Source organism: Rhinolophus hipposideros, assembly GCF_964194185.1.
Source record: "Rhinolophus hipposideros genome assembly, chromosome: 6".
In the NCBI taxonomy this organism is placed as follows: domain Eukaryota; kingdom Metazoa; phylum Chordata; class Mammalia; order Chiroptera; family Rhinolophidae; genus Rhinolophus; species Rhinolophus hipposideros.
Genome location: NC_138052.1, coordinates 94908759 through 94936609, shown reverse-complemented (window position 1 = coordinate 94936609; position 27851 = coordinate 94908759). Strand labels below are relative to the sequence as shown.

The window sequence follows — 27851 nt, the reverse complement described above, 5'->3', positions numbered from 1 at the left end:
AATTGTTCACTCACCAAATGCCCTAGATGAATGGAGAAGACAAGCACTTCCTTATGAGCTGACGGCTCTACAGAATTTTCCATTTCTCTTCCCAGGTTCATTATCAAGGGCCATACTATGAAAATAAGGTTTGTCTGAGATCAAGTACTTGGATTGCCTGGCATGTGCCTGAGGTCAGAATGCCCTCTGACATAAGAGACCGCAAGGGGAAAAATCAGTGTTTCAAAACTGGGATTAGAATTGGCTTCACACAGAAGAGGCGAGCAGGAGGAACGGCACTCGAAGCACTGGGCACCGTGAAGATGTCAGAGACGAAACCCAGAAGTGGGGCCAAGCAGAAAACTGCCCCGCAGAGGAACTGTTCTTTTCCAAAAATCTAAGGAAGAGTTATCAGGGGTTCTCGTCTAGAACAGAAGGAACAGATTTTAAACATAGTTTCTCTACTTAAACGTTGCACATAGGTCTTATTTTTAAGCTACATGTGGCATGTTTCTAACATCTAACAAATGACAGTTTCTAAAATAAGTCTGAGTTGCATCTTACAGTATAGTATTCAATATTCAAGAGGGGGCAGCCCTTTGAAACATGGCATTGCAGGGTCCAGCTCGCTGGTGGATGAACCAGCGAGAAGTTCTCTCCACAGTGCTGGAAGTAAAACTGACTGGGGAGCCTATTTCCCACCCAATGACCTAAGTGACAAGAGCTTAGGACTCTGATTCTGTCTTTTTAGTCCCTGTCAACAGGGGCATGGGTGTAAGGTGGGGTCCAGCCAGAGCTCAGGACTACAAGGCATGGTAAAATTGGAGTGGGGTAGAGTACAAGGTAATGCAATGCTTTCTTTAGGTCACCTCAGGGTTGGTGCTGCGTGTGTAGCAGGAGATGCAGCAGGCCAGGTCTCCTACTAGATGTATAACCAAATGACCTTGACCTTCAGCTTCTTGAAGTACGCAGCAATTACACTGCCACTGGAGTGAACTGACAAGACTTGTTGGGTTTTACAGCGCAAGGCATGGGCATCTTCTTTCATAAAGGGAATGAACCTCCCTGACGTGGTTCTTCCTGGGATCCTCAGAAAGAAAATGCAAGAAGTAGGCCCAAAGCCTCTTTCTAGAACCTCTTAGGCCTAGACTTTAAAGGGCAGATGTTGAAGTGTGGTGCCTGGCCAGTGCGGGGACAGGACCAAACCTAGGTGGGGCTGGTCTACATTTATTTAATCTTTGTGTCTTCATCTTTTAAATGCGTCTGTTAAAAAAGACCCATGTAGCTAGACGTAGCCAGTCGAACCGTCTTTACTTTTTAACTGCAGAGTTAAATTTAATGTGCTTATTAATTTTTTTTGGCAACTTAATATGTGCTTTTTATTTGTCCTGCTTCTTCCTACATATATATATATATATATATATATATATATATATTTTTTTTTTTTTTTTTTTTTTTTTTCTCTTGCCATGCCTTCTTTTACATTGAGATGTTTTTGTGTGTTTTTCTCATTTCATTTGCCTCTCTCTACAAGTTTGGAGGATATTTACTGTGTTTCTATTTCTTACTTAAAAGACATTTGAAAAGTTTATGGAACATGAACACTATAAATACAATATGTATGATATAAAATATAAAAACAACGCAGAAACTGAATATTAAAAAGCACACGTACATGTTTATATGTTTCAAATTCTGTTCCAAAGTAAAATCCTAACATGCCAATTTTTCCCCCAACATTAATGGTTTTTGGAAAAAGACACTTAGTTTGACAACACTAGAAAAACAAAAATGAGATCTAATAACTACGTTTGATATTTTGTGTCTGCTTTTTAAGATTTCCATTTTGGCAGAGGTAAAAGTGGAGACAGGAATTTTTGTCATTCAAGTAAATGAATTGTTTTCCACTATGACATGCATGAAAAGCACAGTAGAGTTTGGTTATTTGTCTTGTACTTTTTTGGGGCAGTCGAGGGGGCTTCCACTGTTACAGTTACGATAAATAATTGCCATTTTTTGTTTCAGTACTTGTACCCACAGTATATGTTCATATAGTAAGTCATCTTATACCTTACCCTTATCTTTAAACATCTGTGAAGCTAATCCTTATAAGCTCAATTTTAAAAATTTTCTCCTTTTCTAATATAAGCACTTAAAGCTATAAATTTTCCTCCAGTTATCGCTTTAGCTGTATCCTTGCATGTTTTATGACTTACGTGCACTCGACATTTACTAGAACTTTATCTTTGGCAAATCTTTAAGGCTTCCGTTGAGGATTAATTCCTCTAGAAAGGATATGTTTATGATTCTTTGTGTCTTCAGGGAATATTGTCCACCTAGTGCCACTTTAAATACTCGGCTTGGAATTATATGGACTGTGCAGAAATTGTTCATTCAGGTCCTAAGCAAGCTGTCTGGGTCACTAGGCTTCAGAACATACCTTTAGGTTAGTTGCTTTAGCACATACATCCTTCTTTGGTTATCTGCTCTTGTTTTATTCCTGCCTTTTAAGAACATGCCATACTTTCTTGCCAACTTAGCCATATTTTTTTAAAGAAGTATCATTTTCAACAGTTTTACTGAAGAAGGCTTTTTCAGGCCACCCATTCTATGATCTTACTGGAAAGGTAAGTCCTATGCAAAATGTCGTGCATACATACACATTTGTGCACTTTTCTCAGGAGAAAGTCCATAGCTATCATGAGACACTCAAAGGAAATCTATGACCCTGAAGAGATTAAAATCACTACCATACATTCTGTTTTAGCCTTATACAAACTAAAATAGATTTCACCTGATGTTTTACAGATCTCTAGGCAAGAGGAAATTCTGCAGATAGCCATTTAAAATTGATTTGCATTCTCAAAATGTCACTTGATTTTTATGTTCTAGTATTACCTTGACATCATCCCCATATACCAACCAAACTTACAAACATCCCCAACAGAGGAAAATCAAAAACTATTTTTTTTCAATTTCCAGTGTCTCAACATACTATTAATTAAGACCTATCTGCTACCAAAGGGATACACTTGGATTTTTGTGATACCAACTTTCTGTTTCTCCACACTGATGAAGGAGCAGTTCAACTGCAGATGTCCTTGGTTGCTAAAAAGCCTTTTCCTAACTAGTAAGCCTTTTTGCCAATATAATTAAAGTGGGGGGGGAAATCTGGTTTTTGTATCACAAACTGTTTTTTTTTTCTATCATGTTAAGATTCATTCAGGAAGTTGATTTTATCAGAAAATTAGTACTCATTGAATTTGGAAATGGCAAGGATACAGACAGGCGGGATATGGGAATAAAATGACAAAATAAAACCAGGCAATAGTTGCTATGAAAGCCTGTAGGTATGAAATGAGAAGAGCAGTGTAAGCATGCAAGAGATTCATGCAAGAAAAGAATGGGTAAGGACTGAGGCTCAGAGATGCCAATTCACAGAGCTGGACGAACAGACGTCATGACCACAACATATGATTCAGTGCTCTCCTAGTATCGCTGAGACATGATGACATGGGCTGAAGGCTTGACTGTGATGGTAGAAAGGTACACCATTCCAAAGACACAGACTTGTTTCAGGCATGCACGTGGAGCAGGCTTCTATGTCAGCATATGGGCCCAAAGGCAACCCACAAACTTAAGGCTATTAGCACAGCAGGAATGAAAAGGGCAAGGCAAGAAACAGAAAAAGGAGTGAAACGCTGAAAGTATACACCAGGTTGCCTGGTTAGATTGACTAGACCAAATGGTTTTTAAACACAGGGTACCCTGCATGATACTCAAGATAGAGAGATGTCCAAGAAACTCCCTGCCCTTAGGAAATAAGCAAAAAGGGGAATTTAATCCAGAGGCAAGGATGTTTATTGCTGCATTACAGACATGAAGAAAATGTGCTGACAGGATAGGCACAATTCATTCTGCAGGAGGGAAGCAAATGTCTGCCCAGGTTTTGCTCTGAAATAGGATTTCAGCCAATGCAGAAGTAGGCAGGGAAGCCAGGCATTCCTAGCAGAGAGCAAAGGGCAAGGAGAGGCTGGTGTGTGTGTGTGTGTGTGTGTGTGTGTTGGGGGAAGTGGCACTGGGAGGTGGGGAAGGTAGGAGAGAAGGCTGGGGACTAATCTTAAAAGGCTTTGATAACAAAGCTCTGCTAACAAATGTGGAACACACCCATGGGCACAAGAAAATTTTTAAACAAAAAAGCAACATGATCTGGTCCTTGTGTGTATGGAGTAGAAAAGATAACTGGGTAGCAAGGTGGAGGGTGGACAGGAGGAGGGAGGGAAATTATTGAAAAGGCCATGACAACAGTGCTCAGAGGACAAGGAATTGAATGTGATTCCAGGATTCCTTCTCTAAAAACACTTGGTTGACCAGGTGGCACGTGACACCTTTACAAAAGCAAGGGACAGAGGAGAAAGAGGGTCAGAGGCGGAGCAAGGTGCGGGTCGTGCTCCCTCCCAGAAAAACCCCAAATTTGGATCACTGCAACCTTTGCTCCTACACCTAGAAGGCTGAGGGTGACCGAAGAAAAGCCCCAGACTTGCTAGTATTCCAGCTCAGCACATCCGAACAGTGTATTTTGTAAAGCTTTGTATGCTGGGTTTCTGGTCGGCTCCCTACCATAGCCCTTTCACTATTACTCCCCTCCACCTGCCCTTCTGCCCTCAGCAGGTGGTTCTGAGCAGATGTTACCAGGTGTGAAAACCCAGCAGCAGTGGTCCCTTCCCTATGACTTGTCTCTCATTCTCAATGGAGGGGTATTCACCCTCCATGTATGTCTTGGCCTCACTTTCTACTTACACTCTGAATTCACTCCTACTTCTTCAAGACCTTGCAAAATAATCAACTCCTCTCATTCCTGTATTTTCAACTCCTTTCCTCCATTGGCTCTTATCTCTCAATATAGAAACATGTAGAAGATTACTTCCATCTTAAAAACAAAGAAAAAGCTTCCTCTTAACCTCCTGTCTTCCCCGCCTCTCTTCCTTTTCCCAGCCAAGCTTCTTACAGAAGCAATCTCCATTCCTGTTTCCCACTGCTTCCTGCTTCCTCCACCACCTGGAGTCTGGCTTCCCCTCCTGAAACCCCTGACACCGTACCAAGGTCATCCATGACACCCTGGTCGCCAAACCCAAAGACTTACAGCTCTCCTCTGCCCGACTTTCTGACGTCCTTTACGCCTTTACCACTCTGCCTGCTCTGCCTGTCTCCTCTCCCTTCTCCTCTGCTTTGCCTCCAATCATCCTCTTGATTGTTCTGTAGGCATCTCTCCCAGGGACACCCGACATCCTCCTCTCAGTCTGCGACTTCTGCTCGGACATCTGTCCCAAAAGAGATGCACTAATGACTCCCAAATCTCCACTCCAGCCCCAACTCCTTTACTCGTGCCCTTGGTATTTCTACCTGGATGTCTCTCAGGGATGGCAAACTCAACAAGTACTTATCTAACTAAACTCACCATCGTCTGCCCCAAACCAGCTCCCCTCAATATTTCCTATTAAATGGCATTACATTCTACCCAGTACTCAGAAACTTAGATGATGTTTTAGGTTCTACTCTTCCATTCAATATCAAAAGTTTATTAACTCATTCATTCATTTATTCAACAAACATTTCCATGTGTGCCAACTATGTAACACACAGTGCTCTGGGCACTGAGGGAGGGGTCAAGAGTGAACAAAGCGAAATCCGTGCTCTGGTAAAGCGTACCATCCGGGAGGCAGACTCACACAAGCACCTTAAATAACATCCAGAAAGAGGGAGGCTAAGAAGACTGTGGCGCTGGAGTCCGGAAGGGCCTCCTTGAGATGACATTTGCACAGAACCTAAGAGCAGTGAAGGATCTGGGAGAAGGGGGATCCAGACAGGGGGAATGATAAGTGCAAAAGTGCCGAGGCAGCAGCAGCCTGGCACGTCTGAGGGACCACGCGGGGCTATGTGTCTGGAGGACAGCACGAGCGAGAGGAACAGTGGTGGAGAAGGTTGGGAGGTAGTTAGAGAACGGTTAGGTCACAGCAAAGACGTGGATGTTTATCCTCAGGGGATGGGAAATCTTGCGGGGAGTGGAGCAGGGCAATGACCTGGTCAGGTCTACATTTTATAAGGACGGCCTTGGCTTCAATATGTGGGAAGAAAAGGGCAGACACGGAGACCAGTTAAGAGGCTCCTGCAGCTACCCAGACACCCAGCCCCGCCCCATCTCCTTTCCTGGCTGGTGCCTCCCTCCAGTTCTGGCTCCACAGCTGCTGCCCGGGCTGGGGCACTTGCCACCTCTTACCTCGATCATTCTAACACCACCGCTCTAATCCAGCCTCCTCACTGCTGCCAGGGTGATCTCGTCAACCTCCAAGCTGGATCCTGACTCTCTCGTGCTTAAAACCCTTAGCTTACCACTAGGATAAGACTCCCGCTCTAAAAGAGAGCCTGCAAGCCCCTTTCCTGACGGACCTCCCAGGTTCCTCCCGCCTCACCATGTTTCAGCCACGCCGACTTTTCGGTTCCAGTGCCAATGGGTTTGTACCTCAGAGCCTCCACATACTCCGTTCCCTTAGCATGAAATGCTCTTTCTCCCCACGCTTGGTCTGGCTCACCAGTTTATTCTTCAAGTCTAGGTGAAAATGTTACCGTCCATTCCCCCTCCTGACTCCCACATCTAAACTATATAGGTCATTCCCACATTTCCTTGTTTAATGTTACTTGAGAGTCAACTGGGGAGGACAGGAAGCTTCTCAAGTGCTTTCTTCTATTGTATATCCAGCACAAAGCATAGTGCTGGGTCCTCAAATCACATGTCCTGACTGACTGGACGAAGTTGCTCCCCAACCTAAATGCTGCCTTCTCCTCAATTTCCCTGCAGGCCCTGCAAAGGAATTCATGATCTCCTCCCTGCTTTATCTGCAAGCACCATCCCACTTTAACTTCACATCCCAGATATTCCAAGTTCTGTGTAGTTCCTTCCAAAATAGCACGTTTCCGTCATCCTGTGACTTTGTGCACACTCTTCCCTGCGCCTGGGAAACCCCTCTGCTTTTTAAAATCTTTCGTTTTCTTTTTTTTTTTTTTCATTATTAGTTTCAGGTGTACAAAACAATGTAATAGTTAGACATTTCACCCCTCACAAAGTTATAACCTCCCTCCCCCAATCTACTGCCCCTTTAACATCATATATATGTGTTACAATTCCATTGACTCTATCCCCTATGCTGTACTCCACATCCCGTGACTACATATAATTATAGTTGACATACAATATTATCCAGCTTCAGGTGTACAGTGCAGTGGTCAGGTATCTACACCGTCCATGAAGTGGTCTCACTTCCGCTTAAGACATGTGCCAACCCCTCCGCTTCTGAGAGCCTGCAAACAACAGCAAAGACTGACTGAGCGCCTCTTCTGAGCCCTGCACTGCAAGGCAGTGAATGGTGGGAAGACAGATCAGAAACAAGATTAGTAAGTCAACAGTACGTTAGCGGGTGATGAGTGGTGAGGAAACAGAAAAGGAAGATGGAGACGAGGTGGGAGGGTGAAACTGGGGGCAGAATGGCTAGAGAGGGCCTTGCTGAGAAAGGGACCCATCAAATCTTGAGTCACATGGCCCACCAGAGAACAATACTGCAGGGAATACAAGCCCAAGGCCGGGGTGCATGGCCAACGGGGACTGGAGTGGAAGGCCTGCAGACTCCCACGAAGCGCTGGGCAGTGAAAGGAGAGCTAAAGGAGGCAACTGGAAAAAAAGGAGTTCAAAAATTTGAACCAAGAGCAAGCAGGGCCCTCTGAGTCCAAGGAACAGAGTTTCATGTAGGACAACAAGGCAAACGCTGCAGAGATGTTTGGGGAACTGAGGTCAGCGACGGCCTGTGGCATTGAACTTTCTGAAGCCATGTTGCAAAGGGAATACGTGGGAAGCGAGAAAGGAGCAGCAGCAAATAGAGACAACTCTTTCAAGGTGTCCTGATGGACAAGGGCAGGTGAGGCTGTAGCAGGGTTGAGGGAGGCTTTATAAGGTGGAGACTTAAGAGAGAGGAGGAAGTTGGCCAGAGGAAGGGGAATGGCCAACACCAAAAGGCTGGGGAGCATGACTGGGGTGGAGCCGCTCCTCCCAGAGGTGAGAACAGAGCCCAGGAGGAGGGTGTGGCCTGGCTGCCAGGTCCTCTGGAACCTTCACTCAGAACTCCAGGATTCCTGCACTCTCTTTGCCTTCCCAGCAGCAGATCCAGACTTCATCTCAGCTCTTTGCCCTTTAAAATGACCACCGTGCATTCCATCCCTCAGGTTCTCTGCTCTAAATCTGGAACACAGGGGGGCACTCTCTCTAGCTCCTACTTCCACACTGCCTCCAAAGGGGATCAGTCATGACAAGAAACTCAGCAGGTGACAAATATAAGCACATGGGAAAGTTAGAGAGTTTAGGAATTCTATGAAATTCTCACAGGCTTTGCTCCTGGTCTCTCATTCCTAGTCCCTCTCTGGGAAGGGCTCCCTGGGACAGAGGTCCCTCGCCCATCCTCCTTAGGGAAGAGAGAGCCGTGCCACCAGGCAGGCAGCAGAGGCAAAACACGCAGGACAACTGGGCACCCCTGGAGTGGAGCAGATAAGGTACATTCCTGAGGTCCCTCGGGCTGAATGATGTCCGTTTAGCTGAGCATTTCCTTCCACCTGGACAACAGGACAGATCCTTCTTTCTCCGAGTTAGACGGCTGCGCTCTGGGGATGGTAAATATGAGCTGGTGGCTGAACAGAGAGGGCTGTGCTCCTTGGGTGGGAATTTCAAATTTGGGAGATGACTGCAGCAAGAGGGATGTGTCTATGGGTATCCAGCCAGCCATTCCATCAGGACTTCTGCTAACGTGTGGTGCAGGTGGAAATGCCAATTTCCTGAAAGCCTCAAGGATGAGTGGATTTGTTTGTCTATTTCTTCTTTTTCATTCACCCATTCGCGCATTTTCCCCCAGTGGGTTTTAGTATAATCACAAACTTGTGCAACTCTCAACACTCTAATCCCAGAACATTTTCATCACCCCAGAAAGAAACCCCAGACCCATTAGCAGTTATTCCCCATTGTCCCCTCTCCCTGGACCCAATCCTTGTCTAAGGCCAGGCTAGGGCAATCCTGCCATACTCATGGCAGGGCACTTGTTAGAGAAGAAAACAGTACAGAAACAAGATGCTATATTTCCTATAGAATGTGTTGGAAGCCTGAACGGCTAAAAGCTGAATAAAGGTGCTCACTTCTCTGGCTCACAATTTCTTCTCTCAGACACTAGAACAAAGCAGTGAGGCTTGTTTAACTGATGAGAATGGGTGGCTGGTACTCTGGACTCAATTCTGTCCAGTAAGGAAGAACGAGCCGGGAGGAACCATGCCCCGAGCGCCAGGGAAGAGAAGTCTGGATACAGGCGCCATGTGCCTCGGACCCCATCCTAAAGGCAGAAGTAGCTCCATGACATGGGCAACGGGCTCAAACATCAAACGCTGCAGGCTATCGAAGAATATATGTATAAGGTGCTCGGCTGGGAAGCTGTGACTCGCGGAGAAATGATACCTGCTATCTAGTATCTGAGAGGTCGTCACCGACTTGTGCAGGGCCCCCAGGAGCATAAATGCGGCCTGCAAGTGGTAAATTACAGGAAGACAGTAGTACGGGGAAGGATTTCCTAACAGCCATGCAATCCTTAGGCCAAATGGCCTGCCTGGAAGGTAGAGAGTTAAAATGCAATCTGGATAGTCACTAAGTGGGTGCTGTAGAGGTTATGTGAAAACCAGAAGGTGATGTGACAACCGGGCATTCCCGCACTGGAGTGGTGAGGTCAACTGTGAGCTGTGTTGCAAGTGATCTGTCACAGCAATCAAACTCGGAAGTATGTGACTTACTGTCGTTTGATTCTGGGGTCTTCATTTGCAGTATTAGGTATTTTCTCGAGCAGAAGTGAAAGCCTCTATGTTCAAAACAGTGAGCTCGCTGATATTCAGGGGAATGTTCCACTCAGATGTGGTTATAGGCAACAAGGGGAGGAGGAGTATTCCCGGGCTAGAGGACTGGTGGGAGCCCTGCCAAAGCTGAGATTCCTCAAGGGTAGGGGGCACGCCCGTCAGCCTTCCACCCTCACCTAGACCTACTGGAGAACAGGTGCCATGGCATTTCTGCAGAATGAATCTGCAGACTGTAACATCTTAGTCTCGTCCCCATAGGAGATACTGGTAACAAGTCCTCGAGTCACGTCTGAACGCTACAGAAAGGGAGAGTGAGGACTAAATAAGTTACATCTGCCTGTGTGTTTCATTTTCACAGAACAGTCATTCAGATGATTTCAATGGGACCAAAGAAAAGTTTGGCCTTTCTATTTTCTTTAAATAAAAATAGTTATAGATGATGTAAATATGGCCAGGGAACATTATTTGCTCTTTGAAACATTAAACATTTTTTCCTCTAAGCAAAAATTGACATGAACTAGTAACTAACGGAACCTGAACTTAGCCAACCTCACCCCCATCCAAACTGGAACTGACTTTCACTTTTCATCTCCCTGGATAAATGGCCTTGGCAGATACTGCTGTCACAAAGGCCAACTGTAGAAGTGCCACCATAAAAATGCTTGACTGACCAACTCAGGCCTTTTCAGATTCTTTCCTGACTCCTTTTCCATGTCCTTTATCAGCCGCTCTGCCAAATGACCAGATGTTAATTACTCTTCTGGAATGCAAGAATAACCGAGCAGATGGAAGGTATCTGATCACCTGGTCAGTGCGCTACTCGGCAGCCCTGTGATTTCTGGCACCTCATAATATTTTTTTATTACAGAATTTTTTTCATTATAAAACTATTATTACCACATTATAAAAATGTGGAAAGTAGAGAAAAGAGAAAAATCGCTTATGATCCCATCATCCCAATAAAATCACTGTTTACATTTTGGTGTATTGTCTACTTTTCTTCAGGGCTCCGTACATAGTTATGTGGACCACATGTGTGTAGCGTACTGGTACCCCACCTCCTCCGAAAAGGATCCACAGCAGCTTATCTAAACATGTGTCATCACACAGACAACTAACTCCATGTGCACTACTTTCTCTAAAGCCAGTCTGTCCTGTCTTCCAGTTTCCAACTTGTGGACAACACCATTTCCTCGTCATCCAGGTTTTGCCCCATCTTGGACTCCTCTCCCTCAGCTCTGACTGGTCCTTTCGTTGTTACCCCTTTCTCTCATCTGCCCTCCCTGCCCCATCAATGCTGCCACCATCTCCAGTCCCATTCCTTGTTACCTATACCCCTAAACGATGACCATGTTTCTCTGCGTCTACTTCCTTTCCTTTCCTTCATCTTGTACTGCTAATTTCTCTTCCTCATTGTCACTGCTCTCCCTGAACAACATTGAAAACAACTGGTTTTCAACTGTTGGACAAAGCATACTCTTTGGTTGGACATTTACAAACATGTACAATTTGTCCCCAGTCTACCTTTCTTGTTACCATTGCCCTACACGAAACTTCTGCTCGTGATCGAGTACACACGAAACAAGTGTGCAGTGTGTGAGGCAAGACACGTGCCTGTTCCCTGGGGTCCCCGAGGGGCAAATATCACCCTTGCCAGCCGCGATGGAGCAAGAGTAAGTATTAGACCTACCCTTCTGCCCTTAGCAGCTATAAAAGTGGACAACAGAAAAGAAGCAGCTGTTTCCAAGCATTAGACTACAAATAGAGCAGGGCTGTGAAACTGGAGAGAAGGGCAATACAGGAAGTGCAGTCCACTATCACCTGGCTTTCTGCCCGGGGGCACTTTTTACGCTGGGACTCAGAGGAGTGGAGTGCATGCTGAGAGCGATATATGCCCAGCCTTTGCGTGTGGCAGCGACAGCTCAGGATATAAGAAACCAACCCAGTATTTGCTTTTCTAAGTAGGCTGCTCAAATTTGGGATTTTAGAAACATGCAACTCCTCTAAAATATCCATGGGAACGTTTCTCTCTTTATGTTTTATCTTCCTTTCAATTTTCTTTAGTTGAAAATACAGAGCAATCTTACCCATAGTTTCAAAGAGGACTCCCATGAAATGAAGGCATTTTTAGGCAATGATGCTTTCCGTCTCTCTGGCTTCCCTCTAGAAGCTTTACTGCCTACTACGGTACAGAAGAGGTTAGAGGCCAAACCTGGGGAGCTCTGCGTCAATGGGACATGTGAACACCTTGGCAGTGTTTTAATAGACCAGGCCACTGGGCCATCAACACTTGGCAGCAGACGGAAACGGCAGGGTGGCTGCCCATCCCAGGCAAGCCGTCCAAGGCCGTGTTAGTGCCGAAGCAGTACCAAGAATGGCTGAAGCCAAAGGAGTCCCCCAGACAGCCACTAGAGAGGGGCAAGAAGAAGCTAAGACTATAAGGCGCACATCTGGGGAGATATTAAATGGGGACTGACAGGGTTTGCTCCCCTCACACCCCACATACTGTCCCTTCCCCCATTGCAGTTTTCAAAGACCACAGGCCTTAAATCCCACTTCTTCCTGTTTAGCTCCATCCTCAATGAATGTGTAGCTATCCCCTAACAGCTGCCTTTCGCAATTTGCTGGACAGATGAAGACCTACTGGGAGCAGCAGGCCTTACGTCCTGCAGAGCATGTCTGTGGAGAGTCCCCCTGGGATGACCCCAATCTGCTGTTAAATTCAGGTAAAGAACCCTATGTTTCTCCCAGGCAGAGCCCGCAGGGGCTTTCTTCTTTACCACATCACAGCTGAGTTAGAAGTTTCTAAAGGGCGAAGGCCTGGGATTGGTTCTTCCCTGACTGCCACCTCTTCTGAGGCCCGAGAAGGGTCCTGGTGAGGACATTTCTTACCCTAACCCTCAGCAAAGTCAGCACACAAAAGCAATCTTTAGGTCACACATTTGTGTAGCCTGAGGGCCTTATGGCAAGATCAGGAGCAGAGCAAACCCAGGCTTGCACATGACAGGGCCTGGGGAGCATGAGGCAGCCCAGCCGACCACAAAAGTATGCTCACTGTCTGCTCCCCAGAATGGTACAGAAATTTCCATCCTACCATCAGCGACTGGCTTGCAGGAGAGCGCATCATCGAGATCTCGGGCAGTTGACGGGTCAATGGTGAAGACACAGTCTTTTCTAGGAAAGATTGAAGATATCATTAGCGATGCCACGAATAATAGAAACTTTACCCCATTGTAATATAGCTTTAAAGAACAGTGACTAAACAAATGGGTCAGTGGTAGGTGGCAAAGTGACGAGTAACTCGTGTAATGTCTATCTCAGAACGGGATCTTCAGTAAAATGTGAAACTGGGGACAAACGGGGGAAGATAACAAGGCTCCAAGCTGTCTCTGAGTGTCTTTCTTCTCCTCTCTGTGATCTGGCACCTATTTCTCCTTGACCCTGAACAGGAAGAGGTGTGAGCAGGTTGAAGGGAGGCAGCGTCCCTGAACGAGGCTTCCCTAGAAGAGTTACCTGACAAGAGGGGCAAGTGGCTTGGATAAATTCCTCTCCAATGGTCAGTTCTTACTTCTGCTTCCCACTTCCTCAGTGGCTGATGGGAACCTGTCCTTCAAGGATCTGTGTGAGGATGATTTACTGCTCCTTCTTGTATCTCGCAAAAAGCGGGGAGCGTCAAAAAATAAATCACTTAACTTGTTAGAATGCAGAGGAAGGGGACCCAAGAATAAGATTTGCAGAAAACTTGGGGCCACGCAGTTAGTCGTAATACAATTCGACTTGGAAACGATCCGCATCCCAGTTTGTTTCCGCGGAAGAATTGTGTCCCTCCTCCAGCTCACATCACCAGGTACACCCTCCGTCCATTTATCCTCAAACACTATCCCTGTGCACACCTCACCCTTACTCCGAAGCCCCAGGACATTCTCATTTGGCTTCACATAACATGCCTCAAATAACATGCCTCACCCAGCTCAGCCATTCCTACCATGTAGGAATGGTAGGATCTGGGCAGAGTTTGGATCTGGGCCGAGTTCAGCCTCAGTTCTCCAAACCTTCCGCCCTTTCCTCCCCAGGCACTGGCCTGGAGAGTGGGGGGTTCAGCAGTAACCCCGCACGCAGGCTTTCTGGTCTGTGCTCCCTGCTTCCACTGGACTCTTCCTGAGTTCTTCCTCCATCTCCTCTGGTAGTAGTGGTGCCATTGCTGCCATTCCCCCGTCTGCTCCTGACTCGTCAATACAGATGATGGTGGATATCCTGGTACTTACCACAATTAGACTGGCTTTGTTCTTAAATCCTTCTTTCCTTATGTTGCTCCTCTGCTCAAAACTTCCCCACAGCCCTCAGAGGCTGCCAAGCTGCTCTGGGCGCTGGCCTGCAAAGCCCCACAGGCCTTCCTTTATCTGTCCTCTTACTGTCCACTTTCTTTACTCCTAACAACCCTCCACGCCCTCTCTGATCCCTCACACTGATCCCCTCAGCACCACAATATCCTTCAGTTCTAAGACAGATCTACTACATAAAAGAAGTTGTAATTAAGTAAGAATGCCAGAAGAAAATGTCCCACGGAAAGCAAGCTGCCCAAAGACTGTGTTCCAGTGCTGTGAACACAGGCTGCGACTCACAAATGTTTGCTGTATGAAAGAACGCACACATGCTGACAGGAACAGAGAAGTGAAATTAATCCAGATACCACAGAAACGGGCTCTAAATTGGTGAGGGTCTTGAACTTGATTCACAAGGTCAAGAAGGAACTGTCTGCTTCTTGCGTCTTTTTGTATCCCCCACAAAAGCTAGCAAAATGCTTTATATGTACTGAGTGCTCAATAAATACTTGTTGAACTGAAACTAAAATGTCAGACTTGGTGGTGGGAATATTTTTCACCATAATGACATCATAAGAAATCAAAAAGAAACACTCCTCGCTTGGTGGGGGCCACAGGTTACTGGTTTACTTGAAGAGTTGATCAGGAAACTATGTTTCGTTAAAATTAAATGTCTCTGGGTGATTCGAAACTTTTACTTCTATGAATGAATGATAATGCACACTAACACATTTCCAGCCTCAAACTGATTCAGCCATATGTAGCAGAGTAAAACTACGAGGCTTCAGTTGTTAGTTTGCCAATGTCTTCTTCGAGGAGATCCACAAATTGCTTATAAAAAAAATCTTAGGACTAACCTCTAAGCACTCAAACCAATCCTTTTCTACTTTTTAAAAAACCTGCTCTTAAACCAGAAACATACAAGTATAAATCAAAACAACTCTGAGGAACAGTTCTCATGAAGCTTGCTGAAAAGACATACCATCCAAACATAATTCTTGATCAGGGGTCGCCAAACTACACTCACAGGCCAAATCGAGCCTGCCACCTGTTTTGAATGGTCTGCAAGCTAAGAATGGTTTTGCATTTTTAAATGGTTGAAAAAAAATTATGTCATGACATGTGAAAATTATATGAAATTCCCATTTCAGTATCCATAAATGAAGCTTTATTGAAACACAGCCAACCTTCTTCGATACCACGGCAGAGCTGAGTAGTTATGACAGAGATTGTGCTTCAACCATCTGGCCCTTAGCAGAAAGCTTGCTGACCACTGTTTTAGATCAATGTTTCCCAATGTGCCAAGTAAATGTTCTAATTTTTGAAAAAGGTATTGTGATTAAACTAGTTTGGGAAATGCTGGGCCAATTCCTTAATTGTAGGACTTCCCAGGGCCTTCAACATGCTGATATCAAACAGTGCTTGCTGGACTCCTGTGATCTGGGCACTTTTGAGGGCAGATACAAGGTTCCTCAGGAGAGCACCCTCTGAGAAGCGATGAACTTCTGAGAAACTCCCTGCACGGGCCTCCAGTGGAATCCTTGTCCCACATGGGGCCCTGCCACCAAGCCCTCCCCAAGGGACACTGCGAGCAGTCTACCAAGTGGTCATGCTACCCCAGCTGATAAGGGCCCCGCCCACTTCGTCACTCAGTGCCCCTTTTACAGGGGAGCTTTATGCAGTGCAAGGATTCGCTCTTCTTCTCTTGACTTGATAGTTTGTTTGTTTGTATTTTACAGACATGTGAATTTTATCCTTTTGGATTTCCCTCCTTGCTTTGGCTGCTAGGAAACTCAGAAAACACATTTGCTACTTGACTCTAGAGGATCTTATTGGTAGTTTGAACTTTGTCAACTAACCTTTATCCTGACTGTGTCTAATTTTTCTATGCATGTATTCTACGCATGTCTTCCTTTTGCCTTATATCCTAATTTTTTCAAAAAATCCACGGTATCATATATATAGCTGCAAGCTGCATTAAATCACTTTTTTAAAAAAGCAGCGTATAAATAAATACATATATATGTTGAGGAGATGCGAGAAGGAAAAAAGGCATTTGGTTTGGGCTACTAAGAGAACTAACTTCTAGCCAGAGCAAAATTCGCAGAGCTCCCAACAAGTATTTGTACTGTAGCAGTGGACTCCAACTTGCTCTCTCACTGTGGAAAATTAGGAGAAGCAAGGGAACAGTGAGTGACCCTGACAAAGCCCAGTCCTCAGTGCTGAGAGCCAGTGATTTCATCTGTTGTCATCACCACGATTACGCATCGGCCACGGTGTGGTGCAGGAGGGCTCCTTCTGGTTTGGGGCCACACAGCGCTGGGAGCTGCTGGCCTCAGCCCTTGGGAGCCTGGCCTCATGGGGGTGGTGCACCGTGCAGCTGTTACACTCTGGTAACATGCTTGGGATTTTACTGGCTCCTATTCTGGAAGGCTTTGGTCTCATAACCTGCAGAGAGCAGCCTGGCCTGCCAGCTTTTAGAACCTGTGAGACCAAATATTTAAAGAGTTCTGCAACAATGGTTAGAAAGAAGCTAACCCTGACCCACAGAAAATAAAGTGCCAGGTGGGGGAGGGAAAGAATGAGACTCCAGTTCATGAGGCTGCAGAATTCCAATTCAGAGCAACGTTATGTAACCAAAATTTCTGAAGGCACGTGACTGAAGGAAGGGCGTAGAACTTTTTAAAGTGACAGAAAACTTCTAAGACTGTTTTACTCAAAGCCATTGGTCCAGGAAAAGAACACATGAAAAATAACTACAAGCCTTCTATAACCCCTTCAGACCCAGCCAAGAATCCCAGGAAACAACACAGCATAGAAGGAATTTCTGTCCCTCTGTCACTCACCCCCTCTTCCTTTTACCTTGCCTCCTCTACCTCAGGGTACCAACATGTCCACCTCCTTGCAGCTATCTATCTAGTCTCCACAGCAACTCTTGCTCACTGCTTGTCACTATCCACCTCACTGGATTCTGGCCATGGCCCCCACCACATCACAGAAATTGCTCTCCCCAAGGTCACAGTGTTGCCAGATTAATCATTTTAAAGCATGCAGCTGGTCAGAAATCATCAACTCCTTATTGAGTAAAACAGAAATTCAGCTCAGAACTCAAAGCCTTGCAAATAGGGTCCAACCTTCATTTTTCCAGTTAAGACTGCACATTCTCACCATGTACCTTTGCGCCTCACTTCTCTCTCTACACCTTCCGGCCTCTGAGACATTGTTCGTGCTGTTCCTGACACTGGGACATCTCCCCACACATCTCAATATCTAAGACCTACCGAGCGTTAAAGGCCTGGTGGCAATGCCATCTTTTTTTCTAAGGAATCTTTGGGGCTCCCCGGCGTGGAAGCTGTCTGTCCCTGACTGCCTGGCCCACACCTGCGACCTGTCTCTCTCTGATGGCACTGGCCAGTGCCCCAGCATTCTGGTGGTTACTTCTGGACATCTTATCGCACTGACAAGGCTGGGAGTGCTTCAAGGTCTGGCTGTCTCTGGACCTCTTGCAGCACACTGAAGGCACACACGAAATGAATAGTTGATGGGTAAGTGAATGAAAAAACGACCCAAGGGCTCTCTTTAGCACTTTTCCATTCAATTCTGCCACTGTGTTTTGCGAAATACGTTTAGGATTAGAACTCATGACCTCTTGGCGTCCAAACCTGTGGTACACCACAGTGTTACTGTTTCCAAGGGTGTCCTTTTCTGTCTTCATCCCATCTTCATTTCTCATAAAACAGTGTTTTACACACTGCGGTTCAGGGACCATTTCTGGATGAACAAAATTTATCGCGGCCTCCTCTGTCCATGACTCTGGGTTTGTCTCCTCACTAGCAGGCAATTCCAGAGCGAGGATCTGGGTCAATGATGGTGAATGGGTGAAAAGGAATGGAAAAATTTAAGAAATAACCGTAAGAGGATAAAGAATAAAACTTTTTACTCAAATACTTTATTAGACGCTATCAGAGTTTATAAAGAAACCAGAAAATTTTATGTAAACTGTAACAGGAAAAATAGCTAAGTAGCTGGCGTGCTCCATCCAGGGTAATGTGTCCCTAAGGGGTGCCATGTGCACAGCCCAGTCAGATGGGTGCTGCACGGTCCAGGCAAGTCCGATGTTGGATTCATCTGCACTGCCATTTCACCTTGACCTTCCTCAGGGCTGGGCCAGCCTCTCCTTTTACGGGAGAGGCATCGTTATTCAAACCTAGGTCTGACCTCTTGGTGCAATGGGGCTGGACCTTTTATTTCTTCCGATGACAGCTGTGGATATGTTAACATTCTTTCACTCAGTTCTACTGCCACAGCACATGCCAACAAGTCTGACACAAATCATACATTTTTCAGAACAGAAGAGACTTAAGTCTATTTAAAGCAGAAAGAGACCTTGGTCCATCTGTCCCTCTCCCCCCGCCCCACAATGATGAAGGGACACATATGAGGCCACAGAGTGAGCAGAAAGAAATGATGTAATGCTCTGGGCAGGTTATTTTTACCTGACCAGGGGGTTTTCATCTAGGGTCCATAGAAGGTCTACCTGAAGCTTTAGCAAATTTCTAGACCAAGTGGTTACTTTCTAAAGGAGAGTGATAAGACTGAATCAGAACCAACTGAAATGACCTCCCGTGTTAACACTCATTTACTCAATCACTCACTGAAACTCTCTCTTTATACTTCAAAAAAATGTCACTCTGGAGCAGAGGCCACAGGACAAGACTGCCTGGTACTGTGGGAGCCAAAGAGTATGGCACGAGCCAGGAAAGCCACGGTTTAAACTCAGAGAATATGCTAAAATTAACTTTCTTCCCCTCGATTTTCATTCTGAATAATGTCAAACTTTCAAGAAATCTGAAAGAATACTAAAATGTATATCCATATACTTCTCATCAAGATTTATCAAATGTCAACACTTTGCCCTATTTGCTTTATCTTTCTTCTTCCTCTGTCCCTCTTAAAATTCTGTTGGAGTGATCATGATACTTTCCCCTCCGTGCTTTAGCATGTGTTTTCTAAGAATAAGGGCATTCTTCTACAGAAGCACAATGTCTTTTATTGAGCAGAATTAGAAAATGCTGGATTAAATCACATGGAATTGCTAATATTTGACTACTTGTGGCCTAAACACTGGCAATTTCATGTGGTTCAGCCCAACCCACTGTTTAAAAATCATGAGCTCACACTGACACCTCCAACTGAAATCTCTAATACTTCCTCATCTTCTCCCGTTCGTATTTACATTTTCATACTCCCAGTGACAACCGCAGCTCCCAATAATCTCAATATTCAAAATAATTTCAGAATTATAATCCCAATACACTAGCAACAAAGAACATATTACGTTTCAGATTTCTTTGGAGTTTCATCCTTAGAATATAGTCACTAAGGGTATACAGAAGGGTCAAATGTATAGTGTCCAAAAATTACTTGAATTATTTTTTCTGTATGTGGTGATGCTAATACATTTGATAAACATTAGGACCATTTGTTTTTGTTTTATGTCAGTTTTAGAGATTTTGTTTTTACCTCCTTTTTGATTTGATTTAAATTTATTGTTGAATATTTAAAACATTTAAATGGTTCCAAGTTAAAGTGTACTCAGAGAAGTCTTATTCTCATCTCTATCCTTCTACCTTACTCCTACCCATCTCCTATAGACGAACTATTTTTATCACTTTCTGGTTTATCCTTTCTCTTGTTTTTCTTTTTGAAATATATTGTTTCTCATTTTCTCTTCTTTCTTACACAAATAGTTGAATACTATAGATTCTCTTTTAGAGCTTGCTTTTTCACGTAACAGTCAATCCTGGGGATCACGCCACATCAGATCAGGGACCAGAATCACAGAAGTGTCCGAGTTGGAAGTTCCTTAGAGGTTGCCCTAGTCCAAATCTTATCCCCCAAATGCCTCCAAACCAGAATCAATCAGGCAGATCAGGCCACCTCTTGAATACTTGGGACAGGGAGGTGGTAGAGTTCACTGCCTCATTAGGCAGGCCATTCAATTTTAGAGAGCTCTGACTTTTAGGAAGTACCTTCATATTCTGAAGTGAAATCCAATTCTGAGAAATTTCATAATTCAGCCCTTTGTAGCCACAAAGAATTAGTTGGCTTCCTCTTTCACCATGCAGCCCTTCAAACATGACTTTTCCCAAGAAATACGTCCATCCCTTTCTTGTTCTAAATGGTTTATAACTATGTGTAATTTTAGCTCTTTTCATAAATTTTCACTTATTTTGCGTCAACATCAAATTGAAGTTGTAGGAACCACTGGAACATGAACGTGAAGAAGGTATCAGAGGTCAGGGAAAGAAGGCCAGAATTCCTCCATTTAGTATTTACCAGGCATCTACTAGGTGTTTGGGACACATTTGAGAACAAAGATTTCTGTACACTCACATTTTCGTGGGAGAGGAGACAGAAAATAAACAGTATTGTACTTAAGTATTGTGGAAGAAAAAAACGAAAAAAACATTAGAACAGAGCAAGAAGGGTTCGAAGAACTGATCACAATTATAAATACCGGTCTTACTTTACTATATTTACTTATTACCTAATATATACTTATTATATATTTTACTATAAGACCAGGTCTTATATTAATTTTTGTTCCAAAAGACGCATTAGAGCTGATGGCCCAGCTAGGTCTTATTTTCGGGGAAACACAGTAGGATAGTCAGGCGGGCCTCAATGAGATGATGATGATGACATTTGAAGATGACTTAAAGAATGTGAGAACGTGCGCCATGGTTATATGGGGGAAGAAAGGCTTGGGCAAAAGCATGAGCTAGTACCAAGGCCTAGACGCCGCCAAGTTCATTTACCCGGAGGTACTGAGCTACCGGGCACAGCCCAACCAAGAGAGTCTGCACGTGGAGCAGAGACGGCTTGGCCTCCGCACGCTTACTTCCTGTTCAAGAAGGTCTAAACCGAGGCCTGCAGGTGTTCAGAATGCGGCTCTGCATGGCTAAGGACGCAATGAGAGCCGCCAAGTCCCACCGTGTCCAGAAAGTCTTTCTATCCAAAGCTCTCTCAGAACAACTCTCTTTCTTCTTTTACCTCTGGCAGTAGGGTTTTCTTATAATCTAGATTTAAAATATCAGATTGGGGTTACTTTAAAACAGGCTCTGAGAATACTGACATAAATTAACATGTTTTTTTTGAATCGGACAAAATGAAGTAGCGGTCAACTTCCAGGAAATGCTCCCACAGAGGGATCAAATATCAAAGCCCCTAGATATGGAGTGCTAAGAGTTTAAGCATAAAAAGTTCTATACACTGTACGAAACCTTCACAGACTATAGTAGAAGTCTTCAATATATGAGAAACCTTGCTCTCATTAAAAACATTTTTTCCCCTCTGTCTCCTAGAAATCACCTCTTGAGAAAATAGCATGTAAGAATGGCATTATGCTTTACTCTCACTTTGTGGGTGGGGAAACTGAGGTTCAGCGAGATTAAGTAATGTGCTGAGCATCACAGAAAAGCAGAGCTTTGATTAAATGGGACAGGAATTCAGAAGAGAAGGTGTTAAAAGAATTAGACAGAGAAGTTTTATTTCAATGGAACTGACATCTTTTCTAGTTACCATTAGTTCCGTATTTTATCTTAAGATTTAAACACTCCAGAAACATTTTGGCTGAAATAATAATTACCCAAAACTTCTTTCAGAGAAAGTTTTTCTATGGTTGACTAAGTTGACAATGACTTCATTTTTAGGTACCAAGTCCAAATCTGACAACTTTTAACCCCCAACCTGAAAACCTGCCTTCAGGGTTTATTCAGGTTCCAGTTTATTCAAAATGGGTATTCCTTAGTTTGTCAGAGAAAGTCAAGTCCCAACTACTTTCTTTTGGAAAGGATACACAAAAGTAGGAAAAAGTAGCCCAAAAGAGAATATGCATGGATAATACATTTTCCTTAGATAGACTACACTTTTAAATTTGCTTAGCAATTTCCAGAAGAAACATAGTTAATATGCAAAAATAAAACAGAAATTCTAAGCAAATTTTAATATAACTTCATCAGAGACTTAAACACAATGGGTAAAGGCCACTATTTGATGGATTGAAATTCTAGTGGGCAGGATTAAGAATAGTCACAAAGTCAAGGAATTAACTATGTCTAGACATCTCTCCTAGATTTCTATTTGAGGAACAGTATTTTTTTCCTCATCCTTTGAATTCCCAAGTTAGGAATTCAGAACCTGCTGTTGAAAGGATCATCATCCTTAATTCTCAATCCATTTATCAGGCTAAAATGCAAATGTAAATGGTGAATGCATTTCCACAGCCCTGGAGCTCCAAAGAGCCTTCTCAGGGCACATGCTGAGCTAACTGGGGAGGGGTTAAGCCACCCCTATTTTTCAGATCTGAGAACAGTTGTTCCGATATGAGAAGAATCATTACAATGGTGCCAGCTCCCTTCTATAAAAGCTATACACATGTTTTGCACAACTGTATGATTGTTATGGCAACCATAAAAACGGAACTATCATTCTTCAAATTACACAATACCCATACTGGGTTACCTACATACATTTGCTCTCCATTACCCAGAATTTCTTTTCAGAAAGTGCTGTTTGTCCTATAGATGTTTAGGAGCAAGATGAAGTGGTCTCTTTCAAAGGGAGATTCCACAACAATGAATCTTTCAAAAGCCTCGCTCTTCAAGAATTCTAGGGCTTCCCAAGGCTTTTAATCCTATGGTCACTGGAGGCCTCAAAATATTCCCCCTGGGAAGCAGGGGAACTGCCTGGAAAATGTATTCCCAAATGATTGTTTTTTATTAAAAGGATGATGAAAGCACTGTGAATGGGCCTTAATAGGTCTTGCACAGTTCTGTAAACTACTGAGAACATTTACTGGAGTCCCAGTTTAGTGAGATGAGAGACTTGCAAGAGACACATACAAGCATTTTAATTAAATTTACTGTTGAAGATAATAACAACTTGAATATATCAACAAAAATGCCAAAATAAATTTCCGTTATATTTCTGGATGATCAGGGACTCTATTATTATTTTGGCCAACATGAGTAGAACTTTGTAACTTTTAACAGAAAAAAAGTGTGAATTCTTTCTTCTCATTAATGGGGAAAGTCAAGTCTAGTCTTGTATGTCTTTTAAATATTCACTTTGGTCCAAAATTCTGTTTCATTGTTCACAGAGCTGATTCTATAGTTTTAAAAAAAGCAGGCTGTTAATGACTTCCTGACTGATTTTAATATTAATAAATTTTGAGATGAAAATGTGTGAATAATTACTGTTTGCTCTAGAGGGTTTCGAAATAAGGCACTGAATGTCATCTAGGCTTCTTTTCTCAAAAACACAAATGCAAACAAAAAGCACCCCCGAAAGTCTCCCTTTGAGATGGGCAGAGCAAGTCAAGCTGTAACGGCAGCACCCCTAGTTACTTACTGTAAGTGCTCCCTTGGCTGCAGAATGGAGTGAAACCCAGAGACTACTCCGTTCCCATCCTATTTTCAGGAGAGGAGGAGCCCCAAGCGACTCCAGATGACCCAGTCCACAGTCTGCACCTCTCCCTGCACTTCCAGGGTTCAAGTGTCCCAGGGTCTCTCTATCTCTCTATCTCAGCCCAATCCCCATTACCCAGCCCTGAGGAAGCCTTAATCCTACCCTCGTTTCCTACTGAAGCAGCTTTCCCCACCTGGACTCCAGTCTCCTTTCCCCTCCTGCCTTTCAGATCCTTTAGCATTTGGCAACCAGGATGAAGTTCCTAAAACACAGCATTAGATTATGCTCCTTTCTCAAAAGGCTTCACTAGCTTCCAGCTATCTGGACACTACAGTTCTCTGCTTGGCTTTCAATATCTTTCATGATCTGGCTTCAAACTACTTTTCCATTCTTACTTAAGATTACTTACCTGCATTAACATGGGACTTTAGCAAGCCAGTTCTGCTAAACATCCTGAATTAGTGATTTGTGTAGACTCATCATTGCCTTTTCTACACTTTATTCTCTTTGAAGGAAAGAACTGTTTCAATTGTGTATTTTTCAATTTTAACAATATCTATTTCAGGGTCTTGCAAATAGCAGAGATAATAAATATTTACTGAGTTCAATCTTTAATTGGACTCCTTCAACTCCAACCACTGGAAAAAGGCTGGGACTGTGGTGGAGCCATGTTTTCACCTTTACCAGAAGCACCAACATATGTGTGCAAGCAGAATTCACTTCAGGTGATGTCGTGGGACCTGCTGCCATGGCCTGAGAACATGGCCCAAGAGAATATTCTAGGTTTAGAACTGAAGTCCTTTTGGTTATGAATATACTGATATGCACGGTGGATGAAAGCAGGACCAAAATATAAAGGGGAGGGGGCAGTAAGTGGAAACAGAATTTGAGGGCAGACGGTAGTCTGAAATTTTTACTCTACACAAGACTTAAACATCTTTTTGGTAAGGCAATGTGCCTTAATGATCATCAGAAGGAAAGACGCAATATCTTATCAAGCATAATGTACGCCAGACCCTGTGCTAAGCATTCTACATGTTACTACACTTATCTCTGCCACAACCTCATGAGAAAGATAATATCTGTATATCCCTTTTTAACTCGTAAAGGTAGTAAGGCTCAGAGGAGTTACATAACTTATCCAAGAATATATACCTACTAAGTGGCAGAGGGAGTGATGATTCAAGCCAAATTTGTCTCTAAAACCCATGTCTTTACATTTCAGCCCTGTGATATCAGCATCATTTAAAATTTTCAAAGTCCTGGGATAGAAAAATAATCAGTGAACACAGCTGTGGTATACTGTTAACTGTCCCGACGCTCCCTATCCCGAACCAGGACAAACTGACCCTCGCCCTAGAATCTGGAATTGGGATGGACAAAGGGGGAGGGAGCTAAGGAGGGAGGTATGTGAGAAGAGAAGGGGGGCAGTGGCAGCTGCCAGGTAGCAGCCAGCCCACGGAGGAGAGGGAAGCACGAGAGGCTAGCCTGAGGGAAGGGGGGAAGGAATCAGACGGGTAGAGGGCAGGAGGCAGAGAGGAAGAAGGAAGGCTCTCTGGGGTTCCCTCCTCACTCAAGTCCTTGGTTCCCTGCCCTTGGGTTCTGGGAGTCACCACAGGATCCTTAAATTCCCTTCTGCTTAAGCGAGCTCCAGTGGTTTCTGTTATTTGGGACCAAAAAAAGTCTTAATTAATGCAACAGCTGTGGAAAGTTTCCTAGAATGGCTAACTTGTCGTGGCTTTCTCTGTGCTTTCTCAGTAACAAGCCATGACAGGATGTTACAGTCCCTGCTTCCACACGGCTCACTCCTGGGGGCACAGTGAATGGCTAAGGGGTGTGGAAGCTGAGGGAGGCCATGGCAGAATATCAACATCAAGTTTCTATTTCGAAAATAAAATTAACTTAAGATTAGCTTTGATAATTCAAATTACTCAAAATACAGCGCTACACCATTTTTTGGCCAGCAGGGATTTGAAGAAGGCTAACTTTTTTCCTCAACATGGGGGAGGGGGAAGTGTGAGGTGTTTTTGATTGATTTGGTGTTTTTGATTGATCTTTTAAAAACGTTTATCAAGGGTATAAGAAGGTGCGGACACATGAGGATGGTGGGTAAGAGCTTCCTGACTGCAGACCTGAATTCAAGTCCCAGCTCTACCCATCTCCGCCATGAGACCTGGAGCGAGTGACTACACTTGTCTGAGCCACAGTTTCTTCATCTATAAAATAGGAATAATTATTTCACAGGGTTGTTTTAATGGTTAAATAAGGTATTACATAAGTATACAACAATTAAATGAGATAACCCATATAAAGAGGTATAAAAGAAGCATTCGATAAATGACATCATGATTTGGTAGGTATGTACGTGTCACATTAACAACAAAGCTAATTCCTTTATTCTGGCTAGTTAGGCTGAACATTAATGGAGATGGTCTACTATTAGGACACTGATACTCCTTTTGGTGTGTCCTCTGGTGTGTGTCAAGCTCCACGGCAGAGAAGACAGGAGAGGGACACTCAGTGAGCCTACTATGTGCCCTGCGCTGTCCCAGGTCTGACAAGACAGTCGAGATTATACTAGTGATTTAATATTTTCAAAGTAATTCTATTTCAAAAAGAAACGATTAAATATGACTATAGAAAAGGATAATTGAACACACATTTAAAGTATTATTATGCTTGTGGGAACACTCCTATCCTAGGAATTCTAATTACATCTGTAAGACCACAGGAGAACTGTTTAAACAATCACAATTTGAAACTCTTGATTCTCCCATATACAAACTTTGGTATAATTCCACTAAGTCACCTCTCAGGCAAAAAGATTATAGAGCAACTTTATATTTGTGCATTAAGAGTAAATATAAAACAACAAGACCAATTTCTTCACACACGTGACAGAAGTTCTGTGCACATCAGCGCCCCTCTCTCACCCCCCGAAAGTTATAAAGAAACTCCATACACTTACTCACATAATGCCACAACTGCTCAAAAGGTTTTTGGAATTCTTTAAGAACTACTTTCTAAGCCAATTCATGAGCTTCACAAGAAAATCAGTTTTACTACTTTATAATTATACTTTATTTTTTTTTGAAGTTGTATTATCCAGCTTGATCACCACCTGATTTACCACTCTTGGCTCTAAATTGACTCGGCTGTTTCCAAAAATCAAAGCCACTCTGAAAAAATGAAGATTTGCCATTGTTGAAAATGTGCCTTAGGCTCTGAAGGCAATTTCTGAAGAGGGGTGCAAAATGGTGGATGTCCCTGCTAGGCTCCTTCCCGGCCTGCCCGCGAGCTCAAATCATATGCATTCTCCAACACATCTCAGATCTGCTTCTGTCAAGTTCCCTCTCACCTCCTCCGCACCAAAAGCTCCTTATAGAGATGACTGCACTCAGTGCCCCCACCTTTCACCTCCCTTCCACTCCCCAATGGACTCCAATCTGCTCTGGCTCTCCTCACTCCACTGAAACAACTGGTGAGACATCCGAGAGACAAAGAAAAGGACTTGATGGCTAAATGCAATGACTTACTTCTGTCCCCGCTGACCTCACTCCAGCAGAGCTCGGGGAAGCGCACCTTTTCTTTAACTCTTCTAATAGCTTCCTTTCTGCGCCCCAGCCCCACTTTTCCTAAGAGGCTTCCTCCCTTTAAATGTTGGAGCTCTATTAGAGCCCATCATGGTCCACTCCCCTTTTCGGACTGCATGTCACCAGGTGGATTTGCTCTGCTTGTGGTTCTGACTACAACGCATGCGCATCTAAACAGATCGCTGCGGCCCAGACTTACCGCCGGAGTGCCAGGCCTGTTTTTCTTTCTGCCTCTTGCACATCTCCTTTTAGTGTCCTAGGCACTTCATGTCCAAATTTCACTCATCTTTCCCCATTCTAGCATTTTGTTCTTGCCCTCTAATTCACAATCTCAGATTTTCCTGAATTTCACCTTGGCCTAAGGTTACTGACACAGTTCAAGGGCCATACAAGCATGTCCCCCTACTGAAAGGTCTTCTCAGAGGATGTCAGTAACTGTATGAGTTGCTTTTTCTTCTTCTTTTTTTTAAATAATAATAAGGCAAATAGAAATCCTATTCATCCTTCAAGGCCAAGTTCAAAACTGGCTTTAAAGCCTCCTCATGCAAAATTAATT

The 27851-nt window shown here is 43.9% G+C and overlaps 1 protein-coding gene across 2 annotated transcripts in view; it reads right to left on the bottom strand.

Annotated features, from left to right (window-relative positions):
* The window catches only part of DIS3L2 (DIS3 like 3'-5' exoribonuclease 2), a 307560-nt gene that overhangs the window by 115516 nt on the left and 164193 nt on the right, over positions 1 to 27851 (bottom strand). For both annotated transcript variants that reach the window (XM_081051782.1, XM_081051783.1), the window contains exon 10: positions 13004 to 13083. In XM_081051782.1, coding sequence (XP_080907908.1) covers positions 13004 to 13083 — 80 coding nt within the window. The remainder of the gene's footprint in view (positions 1 to 13003; positions 13084 to 27851) is intronic.